The following is a 20752-nucleotide window of genomic DNA, read 5'->3' as shown; positions in this document are numbered from 1 at the left end:
CTCAGACCACATCCAAAGTCCTAACGAATCTGGTGTGAATCTATGTTTCTAATCTTGTTACTGGGTAGGACAGATTTTCTTTCACACTAAGGTTGCTTGATCACAAGATATTCAAAGTCTGACATACTGTACAGAACAGGTAACAAATGCAGGAAATGACTAGATCGTAAATGGACAGGTTGAAGGGGAGAAGCCTGGAGTCTGAGAAGTACAGGCCTGTCTGTTCATCTGCTGCAAAACGGCTTGAAAGAGGACCAAATGGTGATGAGTATGTGAACTGTAAAAAGAGAAAAACTGGCAAAAGCAGGCCCCTATTTTAATCGTGCTAGAATCAGCTCAGGCCCGAGACATCAGCTTTTGAGAATTAGGGTACATCCCAGGGGTAATGACTCATAACTATGATTCGTAAGATGGCAGAAAATGAAGAAGTGCAAGGATGCGGAGGGCCTAAAGACTTTCTGCAGAACCACAAAAGAACTTAAATAAAGTTCGATAAGAAAGTAATATTTTCTTTAAGGAAAAAAAAAGTATTAATGTGTAACAAGACCGGAGGAACTGTGAACATATAGAGTAGCCTCAATTTTTGAAGGTCTCTCACCAAAGACGTGAAGAAGAGTAGTTAGACATGAGGTGCGAATATGATGAAAGTAGGTGTATACTAACATTTTCAAGCACTCACTTACACTGAAATATTTCACCTGGCTACAATAGCCAAGCTTTCCAATTACCATTTTGCAAACTTTCATGAAAACAGTCATAGTTTAGATATTAAATGTTGGTGTTGGGGGCTTCCCTGGTGGCGCAGTGGTTGAGACTCCACCTGCCGATGCAGGGGACGCAGGTTCGTGCCCCGGTCTGGGAGGACCCCACATGCCGCGGAGCGGCTGGGCCCATGGGGCCATGGCTGCTGAGCCTGCGCGTCCGGAGCCTGTGCTCCACAACGGGAGAGGCCACAGCAGTGAGAGGCCCACGTACTGCAAAAAAAAAATAAAGAAATAAAGAAATGTTGGTGTTGGGAAGAATCCGCCTGCCAATGCAGGGGACACGGGTTTGAGCCCTGGTCTGGGAAGATCCCACATGCCGCAGAGCAACTAAGCCTGTGCACCACAACTACTGAGCTGAGCTCTAGAGCCCGCGAGCCACAACTACTGAAGCCCACGCGCCTAGAGCCTGTGCTCTGCAACAAGAGAAGCCACCGCAACGAAGAGCAGCCCCCGCTTGCCACGCTAGAGAAAGCCTGTGCGCAGCAACGAAGACCCAACGCAGCCAGAAAAAAAAAAAAAGTTGGTGTTAAAAGCCAGAATTGTCAAAGGAAGAACAATGTAACATTAAAACATGTATCAATGGTACGTGTGAATACAGTTAAGTCCCCTACATACAAACGAGTTCTGTTCCGAGAGCACATTCATAAATCCAAGTTGTTTGTAAGTCCAACAAAATTAGCCTAGGTACCCAACTAACACAATCGGCTATACAGTACTGTACTGTAATAGGTTTATAATACTCTTCACACAAATAATACATGGAAAAAACCCACAAAAAATAAAGAAAACATTTTTAGTCTTACAGCACAGGACCTTGAAAAGTACAGTAGTCCAGTACAACAGCTGGCATCCAGGCGCTGGCATCGAGTGAACAGGCAAGTACCAGCTACATCCCCGCTGCTTGTACGCTTGCTTCCTGACATCCTGGGCTTGAAGTAAAGATTCTGTACTACTGTACAGATACTGTCTAGAGTACGGTGCTGTCCTCTATACAGTACCGTAAAGGACACAAAAGCACAACCACTTGCAGAGGATGCACGCACGGGACAATGTACGCCAGACACGTGAACTAACTTGACTGGACATGTGAACGCGCGCTGCCATCTTTGAAAGTTCGCAACGTGAAGGTTCGTATGTAGGGGACTTACTGTAATCTTAATCTTTACGTAAAACGGGATGACCCTTATCCTTTCTGGCAGCAGCTGGAATCCCTGAGGGACCACAAAACAGAACTGTGGAGAGACAGCTGTCCTAGTCAAATTAACTCATTATTGCTCCTCATAAGCTAAACACACTTCCCCAACCCCCCTCCACCCAGGAAAAATATTTAGCCCTTATTCTTTTCTCTGACATCACTGAAGACAGAAAGTGCACTCCCACCTAGCAAAATACTGTCCTGATGTAATTTATCTCCTCCTCCTCTTTTAGTCAGTGGGATATTTTTAAGCTATGTATTCAGAAACATTTCTAATCATGAAAGAATGGGTGACACAAGGAGAGAGAAAAAGCACCCTAAGCAAAATAAATCCACCAATAACTAAATAAAATAAACCCAAAGTTGGCAGCCTTTCAGAAGAGCATGAGTAAAGGTTTTGGTTTCTATGACAGCAGATAACACATGACTTAGGTTTACACAAATGTCTTTTTATAAAAAAAAGCTCTTTCTCTTAAAAACACAGATTGAAATAAAATTACTTCCTTACTACATATAGTATGTTAGGAGAACAATTGGTTTCAGAGCTGAAAGGTGATTATTTTATCAACAGGTTTTCTAACATTCCTCCAAAACACTGAAAACCATCTGTGCATTTCTTTCTGGTAGTAAAAGTTTTATTTTCTTTTTAGTATTTTATTTAGCATAAAAACACCCCCCCGCCCCACCCCAAAAACAAAAAAGGGAACTTGCCTGATAAATACAGGGAGAGGAGAAGTCAGGTTGAGCAAGAGACATCTGGGACAAGCTGTGGCTTTGTGAATCTCAGATCTCCCTCCCTCAACCAGTGGTGTGTAAACCAAACATTCACAAATAGTTGGAATATCCTCCTTTATAATTATCCTTATCTAAAGTATACCATATTACATTAAATATTTCATAACAAAAGTAGGATTTTTCTGGAAAAAGTCAGAAACAAAATATTCATTAAATTCAAAACAAGCACTAACATCTATGGTATAGCATGAAGGAAAACTGGTGTAATTATCCCTGATATTAATCATCTTAAGTAAACATAGTATCATCTAACTATGGTGGAATAATAATAAAGAACAAGGCTGATATGAAGATTTATCAGATTTGTGTACTGGTAGGAGGTCAGTAATATTAGTTGAATTAGTTACTATAAAGTGAAGGTTCAATTGGCTCAAAGGGGTTTACTAATAGTGGGATTGTTCAAATGCTAGCTACATTCATCTGGGGATTATATTTCAAGTACTGAGCAATTCTATTCACTCTTCTGAAACTAGGAATTTTAATGTTAAACATTTGTTAAACTTCTGATCCTTTAAATATTAAATCAAGCACCTTACCACCTGTTAAGCATCTGTACGAGAAAAGACTGATCACAACACACATACTTTAGATTTTAAAAAGACTAGAAAGAGATGAAAAATGCAACCTCCAATTCGAGAGCACCGAATGTCACAAAGTGAAACTTTCTGAGGTGACAGCAAGAACTTATTTTAAAACCAGGAATCTGAAAACAGAATAAAGAAAGAAAATGGGATGCCTTAAAACAAATGAGTCACATAATGAGTTATTAAAGAGGGGTCCAGATAATGTGAGCAAATCGATTAACAGTAAACTAACACAATGAAATGTAACACAATAAGGTACTTTTCAAATTTTTGAATGCTTTAGGAAAATATCCAAAAAAGGGCTCAAGATTATCACTGCTAAGAGAAACAGAACTTTATCATGAACAAAAGAGTGAATTCTCACGCTGCTTTCATTATGAAAGCAATGAACTACCTATTGTCTGCAGGCTGGTTAAGCACCTGCCAATCAAGCTGGCAGTTCAAGTGGGGATGAGATTAGACTGGGCAGAGCCTGGCCACTGTGCCCCACAGGATTAGTATGACCCCAGGCTGTCCTTTAAATCACTACAAGTCTTAAGAATACCAGGTGGCTCAGATGGCTTGAAGACCCCACAATGGAGTTCAGCTCTGTGTTCCTGAAGCAAATCTGGGCATCTGAGAAAAATGTTTAGGGAGGGGGAAACAAAGTGACTTCAATCCCCAGAATTCTGGCTGGATGTTGTGAGGAGTGAAGGATTAAGTTGTATATGAAAAGAATAAACATAGAAAAGGAATAAAACAGACAGCATAAAGGAAGGAAAGAAGTGAGCAGGCTGAAAGTAATGACCCAGTGTCTCAAAATACCATTCACCCAGGAAACAAGAGTAAGTAGTGATAACTTACTTAAAATGTCTGCAGTGGAATGCAGTTATTTCCAAATCCTTTCCCTTTGATGTTACACATGTTACTATAAATCCAGTCTGTAATTTTCTTAGACTTTTCCAAGAAATAAATTGAAAACTGTATTTCACATATACTAGTTATAAACTTATTTTTAGATAAATTTGGGAGTTCAAATTTAAGCCATGGATGAAAAATAAAGCTCAATTTCATGCTTTAGATTCACTTTCAATACCTCATAGAGTTTATTAAAATAAACTTATATGCTTATTAAAATAAAATAAAATAAAATACAGCAGGGTGGGGATGGGGGAGATGAAGGCGATCTGGCACACAGAGGAGACGCCGCCCTCTTCCTTCTCTGGCCACACACCCTGATGAATCTTCCATCAGTTCCAATCCACCTGACTTTCCACTTAACCTTATTTTTCCCCTTGCATGACCATGTCTCTTTCCAAAACAAGCAGAATATCTCTCACTAATTTTGGTAAATCCAACTTCTTCATTTTCTTTTTCTGCCATTTTGTCCTACTATGAGTTCAACTACTAAGTAATTTAAAAATAACACTGACAAACTCAGCTAAAACTTTCATTAAAATTACCTTGAAAACTGAGACAAACTGGCTTCTTTCATCTCAATTATCCATGCAACTGGGTTTTTCATCACTAAGGAAGTAGCTCTGAGATGCAATCTGACACCTGAATATGACCCATGATCTAAATATGACATTTTTCCTAAAGTTTGTTCAGAAAAGAGGGGGAATTGGGGGAGGGGGGAATCACACTTACAAGTCCACTTATGGCTACAATCCAGATGTAGGAACCAGAGGTGAAAAGCTATAAAAGAAAAAAAAAGGCAACTAAAAATGAAATTCGACTGCCAGTCACAGCTTATTTATTTTTACATAACTCCAGCCATAACCATTTATGTTAAGTCTTAATTATATATACCTTAATATAAACAAATAGAAAATTAATAAATATCAATTCTGTTATATAGAAGAAAACAACATATTCATTTTTCTTTTCTTTTCTTTCTTTTTTTTTATACCAAGACCTAACTCAGCTTTTCAATAGCCTAAAACAGATTGGTTGAACCCAGCCCACTCCCGTGCAAAGAAAAATAAGTGAAATTCAAGCATATTCTTAATTACAAATGGACATTAATTGGCTTAAACAAAGTAAAATACTATATAGAAAGAAAGTATCAGCATTAACAACATACAAAATATGTAGTCACCATCCAATGCTTGGTGTTAAGTAATGACATGTAATATTAGTTTATATAATTCTCTCATTTCAATTTCTTGTTATTGCTACTCTAGTTTTAGATGGAAGACATCTGCCATCATACAGGTCCATGTCCAATGCTGCTCTGCTTAACTGCTGACACTCTCATTCCAGTTTACCCAAGAAAGAGCAAACTAAGTAATGGTATCAAAGTTCATTAACGGCAAAAGCAGTTAGAACTGGGTCTTATGAAACCTCTCCCTTTGTTTTCCAAATCATTTACCTCCAAGGGTGTGCTCAGGGTTTAAAAAAAAAAAAAAAAGTCACAAGACATCTCAAAGTGTTCCTGTAAGAAAGAAAAGATTTGTAGCCTAATAACAGGATATTATTGGGACGATTGGTGAAATTTGAATAAGATAAAAATTTGAATAAGATTGTATCAATGTTAATTTCCCAATTTTGTTAACTAAACAATGGCTATGTAAGAGAATGCCCTTGTTTATAGGAAATATACACTGAAATATTTAGGGAATAAAATAAAGTCACATATGCAGATTTAAAAAAAAAGACTTGTAGCTTAGCGTTTGTTCACATTTAGATCTTTAGATGGGGAGTTTAAGCACTTCTGCTTGTAGAGAAAGAAGCGGGTTCATTGCTGACACTGTGCTACATGAAAACCTCAAAGTGGTGCCCATTTATCAAGGATACATAGAAAAAAAGATACACAGAAAGACGACAAAGGTAAGAGATGACAAAGCACAGGTAAAAAAAGAATCTGACAAGCTGTGCTCTTGTGTTAGCTCATGTGGAAATGAGCACTGGCTACAACTTCAAATTTAATCCCTTGATCTAAAATTTAATCCTTTGATCTAGCATGGATGCTTGTTCAGTGTGAATGACCGATAATAACAAGGATGAGAATTATGTGGAAAAATATTTTTCTATAGTCTTTTTCTAAAAGTATAGAGAACAATAAAACAGCTAATACTTTCACAGCACTTACTGTATGCCTTCTCTCCTAGCTGGGCTTCTTGAGGGCAGGTGCCACATCTCATGCTTCATTTTCTCCTCCACAGCCCCCAGCACCGGGCATTACATGACTGGCTCTTGAGCCATGTGTACTTAAATGACCCTTCACAAATATTTTTGCTCTCCTGATCATGATTAAAGTCATTCATTCACTCATCCATTCATGTGTCAAACGTCCCTGGTTTTAAGAAGTTGTTCAGTAAGAGACAGAGGCACAGAAACATGTGCGAAGATCCAGAGGGGAGGGATGGAAGGAGAGAACAGAAGTTTTGGGAACAAAAGGTTCACGCTCATGTCAAGGTGGGGGGGGGTGGGGGCTGACATGGGACAGGCAAGAAGAAACCCTGGATGCCATTCATGCTAAGGACTTCAGATTTTATCAAGAAGCCAGGGGCATTTCCACCTCTACTTTCTGACGCCAGCTTCTACCTCACCAACAAAACAAAACAAAACAAAACAAACAACCCACTCACAATCTCAGAAAAACCAAAGGTGGCAGCCACAGAGACATAAATGATTAATTAATAATAGGAACCAATCGACTTAGTTCTTATTATCTGTTCAGATTACCCTAAAAACTCAATGCTATAATCTCTAATCCTTCAAATGACCCTGTAAGATAGATATCGTCATCCCCACTTTACAGATGGGCAAATGGGGGCTCAGAAAAAGTGACAGAGAAAGAAAATAATTACCAGAGCAACTAATTAAACCAAAGTCTACGTGACTCCAAAGACTTTCCACAATGCTCCACTGAATTCCTACTCCATAATTAATAAAACAATGTTTTTCACCCTCAAAGATGCTCTATAACTAGAGTCAACAATGAGGCTTAGAGGCTTCCATAACTTGACCCAAGTCTCAAGGTAATGTGTGCAATGTCAGAACTGGAACTTGGGTCTCCTGCTCCCCATCCAGGGTGCTCTTCTACCGTTGCATTCTGCCTTCTGTTGTAACATCTTAAAAAAAAATTAAACATGCCACAGCAAATCCTAGGAGTAAGAGTAAAATGCGGAAATGGGCTATTAGGTTATACGAGTATTAGGGAGGATAAGGGAGATCGTAACGCTATATAGGTTGAGAGATGAAGGATAAACATATTTCATGAGAAACGGCTGTAAACTGGTTAGGAAACACCCACCCCAGATGAGCCACTGCTAACACAGGACAGCAGACTAGAGAAGTTAGAGGAAATGCTGAAGGTTAAAAGGGGAGGGAGCAGGGCATTCTACAGTGACACTGGTATCGGTTCCACATGCGTGGGGTAAGGAATGTTACGAGCATAATGGTGGATCGAAAGGCCAAGCTACACATGGTACCACAGGAAACAGTAGAATAAAAGTTTACATCAAAAGGTGTGAGAGTGAAAGAAAGTGACAGGTACTACAGGTTGAAAACTGAAAATCACATGTATCTTCTATTATTGCGCCTGGAACCCAGCAGAGAGCAATCAATATTCATGGAATATTGGTGAAGATAATCTTTTTCAATTTAAGTCAAACAGTCAGTCCTCTAATGGCCTTCGTCTCAAACCATCTAGTGGATGGTGACAGTGCAATCAAGCCCATGCAGCGCAGGAGTTATGAAGCTGGCAAAGCATATCTGGTTCCAGCTTCAGAGCTTTATTTGTGACACTCTATTCAATACATTAATTTTGACAGTGGTTCTCCACTTTCCACCTTTTGACTGTTCTCATTTGTTTCCACTTCATACTATGATTTTTAAAAGACACTTAAACACAATTGTACAATGAAATTAAAATATTTTCCACCGATACAAATTACAGTGTAAAGCTCTTATCAGATTTCTAAAGGCTATGAAAGTATTCTAGTATCTTATATACCTTGACGTTCTTGTTCTGTAACACTTCCTTTGAACGTTTGATATAGATCACAAAGCCAAACTTATGGGAAAAAAACACACTGTTTTCAAGGAGATCAAATGAGAAAAAGACCAAAAAAAAAAAAAAAAAGAGAGAGAGAGAGAGAGATCTGGTTAAAGAAACATGAACATAAAAATGCATACTGTACCTGTAGTCCCAATATATAAATCAGCGTCTTGTTTGTGATGGACAACGGGCCCAGAATATGTGCCACCTGGACTCTCGGGATGGAGCAGTAAAACGGTACAAACAGAGCAAACACAGGCGCCAGGCTATGCAAACAAACACACAAACAAAATCACTATGGTGTAGCACCCGATTTAAAATACCATGGTAAATGCATATGTGAAGGAACACTGCTTATCATTTTATTTCAGTCTGAAAGCATGGTCTTAGATACACAAGTGGGTTTCTATACGCACATCCCATCCAAAATAATTTGTACATATATACAACATTTTATGAGACCTCTAATTATCTAACCCTTGTCGACCCTCTCAAAACTATTGCAGAGGTGGCTCAGCATCTACTAATGAACTGTCAGCACTGTGAGAAAATTTAAAGTTGATGCTATGCTTTCTTCTCACGAATGACTTGAAATCTGATGAAAGAGACTAGATGAACCAAAAGCAAGAAACATTACAATTCATCACACAGTCAAATCCAAAAGCTTCATCTCAGACTTTGTCCAATTACATTTCACTCCAGCACCTGACAAGGCACACCGCTCCTGTCCTCCCTTCCTAAAATTCCTTCCTGCTTTTGTCTTAAACCCTGTTTCTTGCCGGTCTGCCCATGTGTCTCCCACCACTCTTCGCCTACCCTCTCCAGGGTTCCATTAGAGGCTTTTCTTCTTGCTCCAGTTTCTCCTGGTATAATCCTAAGCCCTTCTATGGCTGCAACTAAAAAAATGAAGTGAGTCCTCAAACTGTCCGGCTGTCCCCTCACCTTGGCTATGAAACTCGATTTGATACCTTCGACTTGACATATTCCAAAGTCACAAACGTCCTTCTACTTAAAGTCTTGTTTCTCTCTAATCCATCTGTTAACACTGCCAACAGTATTGTCTTCCCCAAATACAACTCTGATCATGTCACACCCTTGTTTAAAACCCTTCCTTCCACAGGCTGCCAGTATCCAAAGAGGAAATTCAAACATCAGCACGAAAGAGCAAAGTCCTGCGATTCTTTCTTACCAGTGTGGTTCCTTGCAACAGTCCTCCTCTCCCTTCCCCTGATCTGGCCCATCCCTTCTCACCCCCTCCCCGCCCAGATGCTCCCTGGGCACCTTAGGCTCTGATGACTATTCACTGACACAGGTTATTGTTTCAACACAAGAGTGTCCATTGCACTTTTCTGCTTAGGAAACTTACACTTACCGTGTATGACAGGGCTCAGCTCCTCTTCCCAGAGATTCCTCTACCCTCCTGCTGATTAGCTGCTCTCCTTCACCCTCACAGCTACCCCAGTTTCACTGTTTTTTTTTTTTTTTTTTTTGCGGTACGCGGGCCTCTCATTGTTGTGGCCTCTCCCGTTGCGGAGCACAGGCTCCGGATGCGCAGGCTCAGCAGCCATGGCTCACAGGCCCAGCCGCTCCGTGGCATGTGGGATCTTCCCGGACCGGGGCACGAACCCGTGTCCCCTGCATCGGCAGGCGGACTCCCAACCACTGCGCCACCAGGGAAGCCCTCAGTTTCACTGTTTGAGTGAATCTGTGTGAGAGGCAGTGGGCCGGCCACAGCAGCTCCGTCCACATCTCTAAGTAAGAAGCAGCCCCAAACCTCAAGGAACTAGAGCTCCAGGACGGCGAACTCACATTCCTACGAGGGCGAGGCAGGAGACGTGAATGAGGCATGTGGTCTGGACACACACTTACACCCATTCTTCATTAAACTCACGGCTTAATTTAATTAGTCTTTTATTTTCTCATGTTTTGGATAAGTGGCATCGTACAGAGAACGACTGCTTTTACCGTAAGAAAAATGCAAGAAATATTTTTCACTTCCACAAAGAAATGTTCTCATTATCATCTCTGTGGAAACAACAGGTCCCTCTCGTGCATTTTCCCATCTTCGATAGAGAATGTATTATTAAAAAAATTATTCACTGTCCTCTCGAGTCTATTAAAAACAAAACCAAACCAAACACATGTTGAAGATGTGATAGATGGCAGCAGCATCTACAGGCAGCTATAAGAATGTAATAAATGCTAGAAGAGGGAAAACCCCAACCAGTGAACAGCTGAGCGCCAGGCCCTGGTCAGGACTGGAGACCCGAAGACGGGTAAGATGCAGCCTCCCGCGGTCTCGTAAGGAGACGGCAGGGACAGGGCAGCAGAGGTCTGCAGACAGCTCGGAGGACGGGTCTGGAATGCTTCACTCCTCTGGCCCTCCTCCTGGGCTGAATACATCCCAAGGCAGGGAAGGAGATACATGCCTGTGGTTATCCCAGCATTGGACCCAGTGCTTGGCACAGGAGAAAAGCTCATTAACTGTGGGGCAATGAAACAATTCTTATTCTTGAACAGCTGTATGATCTACATCTTAACTAACTACATAGGGTTTTCAAAAAAATCTCCCATCAGATTATTCATTTTATGAGAAAGCACCACGTTCTATTTAGCGTTGCATCCCCCTAGTGCCTAATGCGGACACTTACCCGTAATCGACCGGCAACATTTGTTAGATTAAAAAAAAAAAATTAACGAAAGCAATTTTAACAGAGGGTTATTTAAATTGTCATTCTAAATATCAACACTACACAGAAACACAGCTGACGAAGCAGCTGTGCATGCTTTTCGTTAAAAAGAACAAGTTAATCGCTCCTGGGCTTAAAATCCTGCAATGACCCACCGCCAGCCAAGAGTAAAAGCCAAAGTCATGACAAACACGCACAAGACCCTGCGTCCCCCACCCCGACCTGCCTTCTACTCCGTAGACTCCCCCTACTCCCTCTCACTGCTCCCCGGACACGGCACCGGGCACACTGTGCCCCAGGGCGCGTGCCGCTGCTTCCCCCTCTCCTGGCCATCTTCCCACAGACAAGTGCATCACTCACTCCCTTACACCCCTCGGGTCTTCACTCAAACTGTAGCCCGCGCCCACCTCACAGCCCCACCCTTACTCTGCCTTCTCTCTTTCCTCTCCCCACAGCACCAATAGCCTCCTAATTTACTATGCGGCTTATTTATTATCATCTGTCTCCACGACTGGGATGGAAGCTCCACGAAGGCAGGGACCTCTGTCGGTCTGTTTGCTGCTTTACCTCCACTCTCTAGGGCACAGGGTAGTTGCTCAGTGAGTACTTGCTGAATCAATGAATTTCTCTTTAAAATAGTAAAACCATACAGCAGAATTTGTCTTTTGCTTTAAAGAACCGTTTTCTTGTTTTGTTGTTTTTAATGGGATTGAAACATACAGTTTCACAGATATACTCAAAATATGGCCTGTTGTTCTCTTGGTAATAATAAGAAAACTCTATTTTGGTTGCACTTGAGTTTCTCACTACAGAACATGTCTTCAGGTACTTAACTTATAGAAGGTCTTCTGTTTACATTTAGCAATGAAGTGTAAAGAGTGAAGCTATAATAAAAAATCTGAAGCAGAGTTCTTGCTTGAGGTTACATTCCAATGTAAAGAAATATTGATAGGAATTTTAATGACCGCAGCTCATATCTTACATACCAATAGAAGAAGCTTCAAAATTCCTTAGAAGTTATTCATCACTGTGTAGTTTTAAATGATGACTAAACACTAAACCACATCTACCCATAATACAAAAGCATATAGTTCAGACCACAGTTATACAGGTTGTTTTGTAGAAAATTTCCATTGCTATTTCTATACACACTGAGTGTTTTTAGTCACTGACCAGTTTTTCTCTTTTCCTTATTTTATGACAACATTTGTTCCTTATATTGGCAACAATAACTCAGTTTGACCTTTTTGTATTGTGAACGGCTAACTTCTGGAAGTCCTATCTGGCTTAAGCATATAGGGCTGAAGTTCAGAAAAGAGGAACACGGTTCATAAAGAATTCATTCACTAACATCACTAATATTTATTGAGTATCTACTCTATACTCACAACTGTGCTTGACAGAACAAATAAAATAGTAGAAACTCTCAGTTCAGGTCACAAACGTCCATCTCTTCTACAGAAAACGACATGGACTCCACTTTTACAGTACAACTAAAGAAATCCTGGTAACTTTCAACAATAAAAATAAGGTTTGTGAGCTCATGACATTATCTCACACTAAACCTCAACGGCATCTCAGAGGACAATTACCCTATCACCTCTTCTTTATACACTTGACTACTCTAATACCAAAAAAAGGGGGAGATCCAGTTTGCTAGAACATTTACTTTACCTAGATTTCATGATATAACAACGTTTTACTTAATAAAAACTATTTCAAAAACTAAAAACCAAAACCCCACCAGGATGGCTTCTCAACAAATTGAAAAACAACTTCTCAACAGTGTCTTCTTCAAGGATTCTTCAATCCAAGTTTTAAAGGAACTAGTTCTAGAAGATTTTATCATACTGATCCACCAAATCATAAAATCTCTGTATTTCCCCCTCACAGAATTATTGGGCTAGGAATTATCTTGGTGATCATTTAGTTCAATACTTTTATTTTATATAATGGGGTGGAGACCCAAAGAATTTAGGTGAGTTGTAGCTCTTCTGTTTGACAAGGTTTCTCTACAGATCTTTAGCACTTTAGAGCTTATAAGAATCTAACAAGCCTCTCAATGGAATAACACCGCTGAGAGGCTAAAGGTCCTCAGCCACTTTGACAGAATCCTGGAGTGGAAGGGCCTCTGAGGTCACAGGGTTACAAATTCCTACCAAATGATTCAATTCTCTCTAACATCCCTTAAAATAGTCCTCCTGTTTATTCAAGCACCTGAATAAGAGACAACATGCCATTTTTTTATGATCTCAACTTTTGAGATCTACTTTCACATTTTGATTTGAAAGCTGTCTGGTAACCTCCTCTTACAAGGCCTTCCTTCTACTCTCTGGAGTTAGGAAGACTAACACATACAATCTAAACCCTTTACCATGAGAGCTTCCTAACACGTGAGGGTAATGATCACGTCCCTGCCAAGCCCAGACATGCTCAGTTTATTCCATCATTTCTCCTAAGACCTGGCATCTAGACCCCTCACCACCCATGTTCTAAGGTCATCCGTGCCCTGTAAAACGCAGCCTCCTGAGCTCACTGGGAATGGCCAAATCATCTCTCTTGTTCTGAGCGCTATATTTCCATTATTTTAGCCTGCAAATCAATTTCCATTTTGATAGCCATGTGACACTGTTGGTTTAAACTGAGTCCATTAAGGCTTGAAGGTGAACAGCACAGGTCTCCTTCATCCTGTGCACGAGAGGCAATTCTAGCTGTAGGATGCTCCCTTCAACTCTTCCTTCGTCATGCATGTGTCCATGCAATCAGCGATCCAGTCAGTTGGTCTCCCGCCTGAAAATACTGACTAATCACTGTACACATACAAAAGAGCATTTTTCTCCACTCACCACAGAAATTTCTGTTTCTTTCTCATTAAGCTGTTGATAAGATACAGAATGAGTGAACTACTCCCTGCTCCAAGTTTCCAGGCAGACAGAATTGTCAAAATTGACATTTTTTTCCCTTAAAACCTTTAAAAACTCACACTTTACACATAACATGGATACAAAATCATCAATAACTATGATTCTTTTTTTTTCCTGGTTAAGGTTTATTGCTTCAGTCTCTTCCAAAGGATTTTTTTTAAACTTAAATCTTTATAGAAAAATTTATAAAGTTCCACAGATATCAAAAATTCATAAATTCCAAGGGGTTTTTGGATAACTCTTTTTTAAAAAATCACTAACAGAAAAATTTCACTTCCTAGTAACAAAAAAAAAGTGCACACGCACACATGAGGCTAACTGATCATTACTGTGCTCAGTCACAGGGTGACAGAAAAAAAGCCACCACCATAAAAGGATGTCTGCATGATCTCCCTTAAAACAACGTGCCAAGGTTAACCTACTTCAGTTTGGGCGAATACTGACTGCCACCACACAGAGGTCCCAACAAGGCACTAAGAGGTAAGTACCAGATATTTTGCTTTTTCAACAAGGTCTTGTGAGTTAAGAAAAACTTTGAAACCCTAATTAAGGTTGAAGGTAAAGGTAAAGAATCTATTCAACAAAAAGCTATAAACATTTCTAACAAAGATTTTATCATTAATATAGTTGAGACTCTCTGGTGACAGGCAGTTCTAATAAGCTGATACTAAGCTGGGTGAAAGCAATGGATCATGCCAGAAATATCTTTACCAAAAAACAGGGCTAACTTTGTACTTCTGTGTGAACTCACAATTACAAAAAACAGTATCAAATATTAATCATCAAATACTGCCAGTATTTCAGGATACTTTATGAAGGAAAGGAACAAAGTTATTTTAAAATGGAGTATTCCTACACTTAAATGTACTGTACTTATAACAAGTTATACAGCACAATTTAAAATAAAAGAGTTAGTACATGTTACTATTTGACCACATATGTAAGTACATAAAAGTCTTTCCTATACTTCTATTATTTCTCTACTTTTATACTTTCTATTATTTCTCAGGATAGAATCCCAGTAGTAGAATTCCGGGGCAAAGGGTACACATTAAAAAAAAAAAAACAACTTCGGATATAAATTGATATTTTTCAGTTTACAAAAGCATTTTACCAATTTACTCTCCCACCAGTGACAGTCTGGGCCTCACTGCTTCTCAGCCAACGTGAGTATTTTAATTCTAAACATAAACTATTAATCTAACAAGTGAAAAAAGAACATCTCTTTGCTTTATATTTATTTGATGATCAGAAAGACTAAACACATCTCCGTATTTTTTTCTAGAATTTCTGTGTTCCTAAAAAATATCACAAAACAATGAATTATATGCAGTGAATTGCCAGTATTTACGTCCAGGTTGGGAATGGAAGTAACAGAAACTTGGTAAAATATAAGCTGTGCAGAGACTTCCTCTAAAGGAGGGTGTGTTTTTTTTTTTTTATTTTGGCGGGGGAGGTGGTCTCACTTTAAGTACAATATAGCGTAGTGGTTAAGAGCATGCGCTCTGGAGTCAGGCTTGAACTGGGGCTCCATTATTTACCAGCTGCGTGACCCTGGACAAGTTACTTCTCAGGCTTCAACTGCTTCATTTGTAAAATGGGGAGTAATCATACTGCCCAGGTCTTACAGCACTGGCCCTCACAGTAAGTGCTGGAAAACTGCCTGTTACCATTCTCTCTTCCCTCTGCCCATTAAACCACAGAAGGATGAATCCAATACGCAAAGTTTCCTTGCCCTATCATTTCTATGGGAATTATTTTTCTTGAACTTATTTCTAGATCTTTAGAAAATATTTTACATAAAGACTGAGTCTGTGGATGATTATACATCTAACTGTGTTTTCTGTCTGGACTTTGCATTTGCGAGTATTTCAGCGCATGCTTTCTCTTGGGGGTTAATCATAGTTTTTGGACATAATACTGCAAAGAGCACACCGCTCCAGAAAGCATTCTCACTCACAAGGTTCACCTATCATGTGGTGGTGGGAATTCCTTTTATAAATCACTTTCAACTAGCTTCTGAGAGCTTTTCATAACATGAGCAGTCATTTAATGGAACAAATATTAACTCACATCACTATATGACTTTCATTCATTTATGCTTTCCAGAGGCATTTACTAGATATCTGTTGCTGGCCAGTTCTGAAACACTCTATGGGATAAAATGAGATAAAGCCATCATCCTCAAGAAGTTTACATCTAAAAAAAGAGCTCACCATCCAGTAAAGGAGTTTACTAGTGACAGCTTCCTCTCTGCTGTGGTTAAGGGCCTCCTGGAGTTGTTAAAATGCCCTGGTTGTGTATGTGCTGAGGATGTGCAGTACCCTCCAGTCTGTATCCTTCTTAGCTTGCCAGGAAGTTTGTAAAATAGTGGGCTTCAATGTAAGATGAAATAACACACGTTAAAATCCTCTGAAAACGACAGAGGTAACAAAGATCCTTGTGGTATCTGGAAAGCCCAAAGAGAAGAATAAAAATATTTTGCTAAATATCTGCAAATATTTAAATACCAGTATAAAAATAAATTAACAGCAGAAGAGCTATCCTAGGTCTTCACCATCTTCTCTCAGTGGAAATTTTAGTCCAAACTGTTTTATAGAAATCTTGTTAAAAATAGTAAAAATCTAAATTTATTTATAAAACTTTTGCTTACTTTGAAATATGCTACAAATAAATTAATGAATTCCTGATTTATATCAGCATATTTCCCTCCTTCCCTCCCTCCTCCCTCTCCCCACCTCCCTAGCCCTTCTCTGCTCTCTGGTTGAGACAGGTGTATGAGTTGATTTGCGTTAAAGTTTTGAGATGTCTTCCCATTTCACTTGTTTCCTACCAATAACATCAGATCATGCTGGAAATAGGAGCTAGGGGCTAAAACATACTACACTGAATGTGATTTCTGGAGCCAAACTGCCTGGATTAAATCCTGACACTTAACAGCTGTGTCTTTAGGCAAGACTCATAAGTGCTCTGTGCCTCAGTTTCACCCGTGGCAATGGATTTGGGAAAGTTTTGTGAGATTCAGTGAGTGAACATACATAAGGTGCCCGGGGCAGTGCCTGGGACACAGTCTATGCTGAATAATACTGGTTACTATTTTATCCCCCCATTTTATTGAAGATGAAATGGGAATTCTTTTTTTTTTTTTTTTTTTGCGGTACACGGGCTTCTCACTGTTGTGGCCTCTCCCGTTGCGGAGCACAGGCTCCGGACGCGCAGGCTCAGCGGCCATGGCTCACGGGCGCAGCCGCTCGGCGGCATATGGGATCTTCCCGGACCGGGGCACGAACCCGTGTCCCCTGCATCGGCAGGCGGACTCTCAACCACTGCGCCACCAGGGAAACCCTACTGGTTACTATTATCAATCAAATGTATCCTGCAGTCTGATAAGAAACTCTGAGGATCAAGAAAGCTGGGATTCTGCTATTCCTTAATGGATATTTATTGAGCATCAATCATGGGCCAGCTGGAGATGTACAAAATTAACAACACAGCCCCCACTCTCAGGTCTTCACAGGCCAGTAGGAAACAGAAACAAAACGAACAGTACAGATGCCAGTACAGAGGGCAGTGCCCTGGTGAGGACACCCCACGCTGCCTTTCTGCGGGGCAGGGGGAGGTGCTGTCGGGGCAGCAGGAGAGGATAAAACCAGGGAAGCTTCCGGGAGCAGCTGATTCTGAGCGAAGCCCTGAAGGAAAGCAGGAGCTGAGGATCCAGGACCGGGGAGAGGAGGCTCCAGAGAGAAGGAAGAGGGTCAGAAAGGAACAGAGCTGTGAGAGAACACAGGACATCAAAAGACAGCAAGCAATCTAGTAGGGCCGGAGCCAGGGGGTCACAGGATGGAAGACGGCTAGAGATCCAGCTGAAGAGGGAAGCAGACCCCGACCACGAAGGAGACCGTGTGGCGTGACAGACGGCTTTCAGTTTGCCTGGGCACCATCTGAACGGCACTGTGCACGCTGCAACTGCAACTCCACGGAGAAGTAAGGGCAGCCTGAGGCAGGCAGGGCAGTGGGAGCAGCACGCACACAGGCAGACGGACAGACAGAAGGGGACGTGCAGAGGAGAGGCCGGGGGCCGGCGGGCTGAAGGCAGGAGGCAGCAGGGGACGAGGACACGGAGGCCTGCGTGGTCCCTGGCTTGGCAACTGTCCTGAGGGGGGACCCTGAGCAAATGATCCAATCTCTCCCGAATTCTGCTTATCCATAAAATGAGGATATTTAATGTTTCTAAGTTCTATGAGGTAATAGAGACGAAAATCAAAATCTGAAACTCGCTTGAACTTTAAGGAGAAAGGGTTGTTTCTAGAAATATTTTGGATTCAGAGGATAAAGATTATACTGACTCAGCCCTTCATTATAAGGAGTCTTTGTATATTATGCAGTTGGTTATCCTACATACAGGTCAAATCATGCCACAGGGAAACACAGTATTTGTCTTCCTTACACTGAAATGAGTATTACGGTGGGATTATATTTTCTTCCAGTTCCTAAACATTATGCCATATATTTCAAGTCCGCAGTGCTACCACCTCCTCTGTCTTCATCTCTGAAGACTTTCATACCGTCCTAGTCAGTATTCAAGCTGCCAACAGCTACACGAGGAATAAATAATCAGTGAAAGGTGAAAGACAACTAGCCAGACTGTGTAAAACCCCAAATGTGCAAGTGGGTGTTTAACCAGATAACACAAATGTCAGGCACCTTTCACTTTCCCATCAATTCCAATGTACGTGTTTACAGAAGGTGAAGTGTCTTTAGCGGGTGCCCACTGGGTTCACACTGCCGAGGCACAAAGAGGAAAGTGCAGATGGGCCAATGCTGGGTTGTTTTTTTTTCCTGTTCTGAAGAAGCTCCCTGTGCACTGTCCTGCACATGACCCTGTGCAGACCTCCTGAGAGGTGGGCAGGACCAGGCTGTGTCCTGGGGTGAGCCACAGGGTCACCCTTCCACAAGCTGGAGGATGCAAGCAAGCGAGCTCCCTAGGAGACAGGGAAGAGAGATGCCCTCAGACACACTGACCGCAGACGACTCGACTCCTGACATAAACACTCTGGCACGTGGGAGGTTCCGTCTGAGAAAGTGGGGGCACCTGTCAGTGGTCACCTTTCTGGACAATCTTCCCTATATAATCTCCCCAAAAATCAATCTTGGACACAGCTATGAACCTAGGACTCAAAGCTAGTGGAAAAAAAAAAAGTATCCCCTGATAGTGTAGGAAGATCTCTTTGACTAGGTTATCGGGGTGTGTGCTGGCTGTCAGAGCGGTTGAGAGCAGGGTAGTAGTCTGGAATGGCCATCAGACTGCACCAGTGGAGGGACGCGAGGCTGGGCCTGTGCTGGTCACTGCCCGTCTGTGCCTCAGGGATGCCTGTTTCGCAGGCCAGTGGGACACACAACTGCTCAGGTGATGGTCGTTGAGTCACCGTAAAGCAGGCGAGAAACATGACTGGTTGAGTGCTAGGCCCCGGTATGTGTGACACTGGACCAAACTCAGATGTCCCTGTTTGCTCAGCTTTAAGAACAAGGAGGCTTTTTCAAGCAACTGACAAATACGTATAAAACTAGGTAACAGGAGGAAGCAGCAATGATTTCTTTCTTCCACGGGGTATGTTTGTCCTCAAAGGCAGTAAACAGCCCCAGCCTGCTGTCCTGATCCATCTGTGCTCGTCTGCTTCCCGGGAGACCAAATCCTTGTTGCTCCTTTGAGCCTGGAGCCTTCCTCTGCCCCCTCCTTTCCCAGTGACTTTATTTTCCCACTCCAGAAATTTTCCCTCAATCTTACCCCTCTTCAACAAAATAACCAAAGGACAGTGTAGCAACAGAAATCAGGCAAACAATGGGATCAAACAACAACACTCATCATTTAACAACAGGCAAGTATCACTTGTATCTGCACGTCCATTCTTCGGGTTGTTTTTGAGAGCGTACTCCTGTAACTTCCTCTTTGGTGCAGGCCACTGTGGGCACTTTGAGTCACAGCATCTCAATGTGTAAACATGGTCCTGAGCAGACTTCAGCTCACAGAGAAGTCACCTCTTATTAGTGATCATGTCAGCATGATCTGACCCATTCCATTCATTGCTAAGGACTGAATTTAAACAAAATTACTAGAAGTTTAACCCCTTCTCACTTTTAAGTGTTGATGATTATCAAGCGAATAAATATTAGGGGTATTCAGGACATTTCAGGAATCTTAAAGCTAAACACTAAAAGCTGGTATTCTAGCATTTACTAAATCTTTGAATATAATGAGGATTTTATTCTGTTTCTGCCACAAATAAATCATTATCCAAGCAAGTAAATTGGGATTGCAGAAGTACCCTGTGAAAAGTCACAAATGCCTCCAAGTTGGTATCCAGGGTAAATAGTTCTAGAGTACAAATCACATTAGCTCTTAGTTTTCTTTAATACTAATAAATGAGTTTTGAGGGGGCCTTTTATTTTTTCCTTTCTGTGGCTAGAAAGAACTTGACAGTTCATGTCAACATGTCTGGTTATGCAAAAATGACATGATAGTGTCTTAAGAAACACTAGCTACTCTATTAGTGAGGAAATCAATTCTAGAGAAAAGCACACACAGGCCCACTTTCAAAAGTGTAAGTGAAAATACTTCGGAGGATATTTTGCTGTGGAAGAACTTGCTGTTTTACACGTTAGGATAATAGTAAAGTTAAAAGGATCAATATTGCATTACAGAGACAAACCTGAGATAGCCTCGTTTGCTTATTAACAAAAATGTTAAGAGAACTGGCACAGATGGCTGCCCCGTAGTTCCTTGGGTGGAACCTGAATAAGGACCCACACTTCCAG

The 20752-nt window shown here is 41.1% G+C and overlaps 1 protein-coding gene across 1 annotated transcript in view; it reads right to left on the bottom strand.

Annotated features, from left to right (window-relative positions):
- UBAC2 (UBA domain containing 2) overlaps positions 1 to 20752 on the bottom strand; it is a 155048-nt gene that overhangs the window by 54429 nt on the left and 79867 nt on the right. The window contains exons 5-6 of the mRNA XM_065896047.1: positions 8468 to 8591; positions 4968 to 5015 (exon numbers count right to left, since the gene is read on the bottom strand). Coding sequence (XP_065752119.1) covers positions 4968 to 5015; positions 8468 to 8591 — 172 coding nt within the window. The remainder of the gene's footprint in view (positions 1 to 4967; positions 5016 to 8467; positions 8592 to 20752) is intronic.

The sequence above is a fragment of the Phocoena phocoena genome, chromosome 18, assembly GCF_963924675.1.
Source record: "Phocoena phocoena chromosome 18, mPhoPho1.1, whole genome shotgun sequence".
NCBI lineage: Eukaryota > Metazoa > Chordata > Mammalia > Artiodactyla > Phocoenidae > Phocoena > Phocoena phocoena.
The sequence above is the reverse complement of the archived record's forward strand: the minus strand, read 5'-3'. Positions and strand labels throughout refer to the sequence as shown.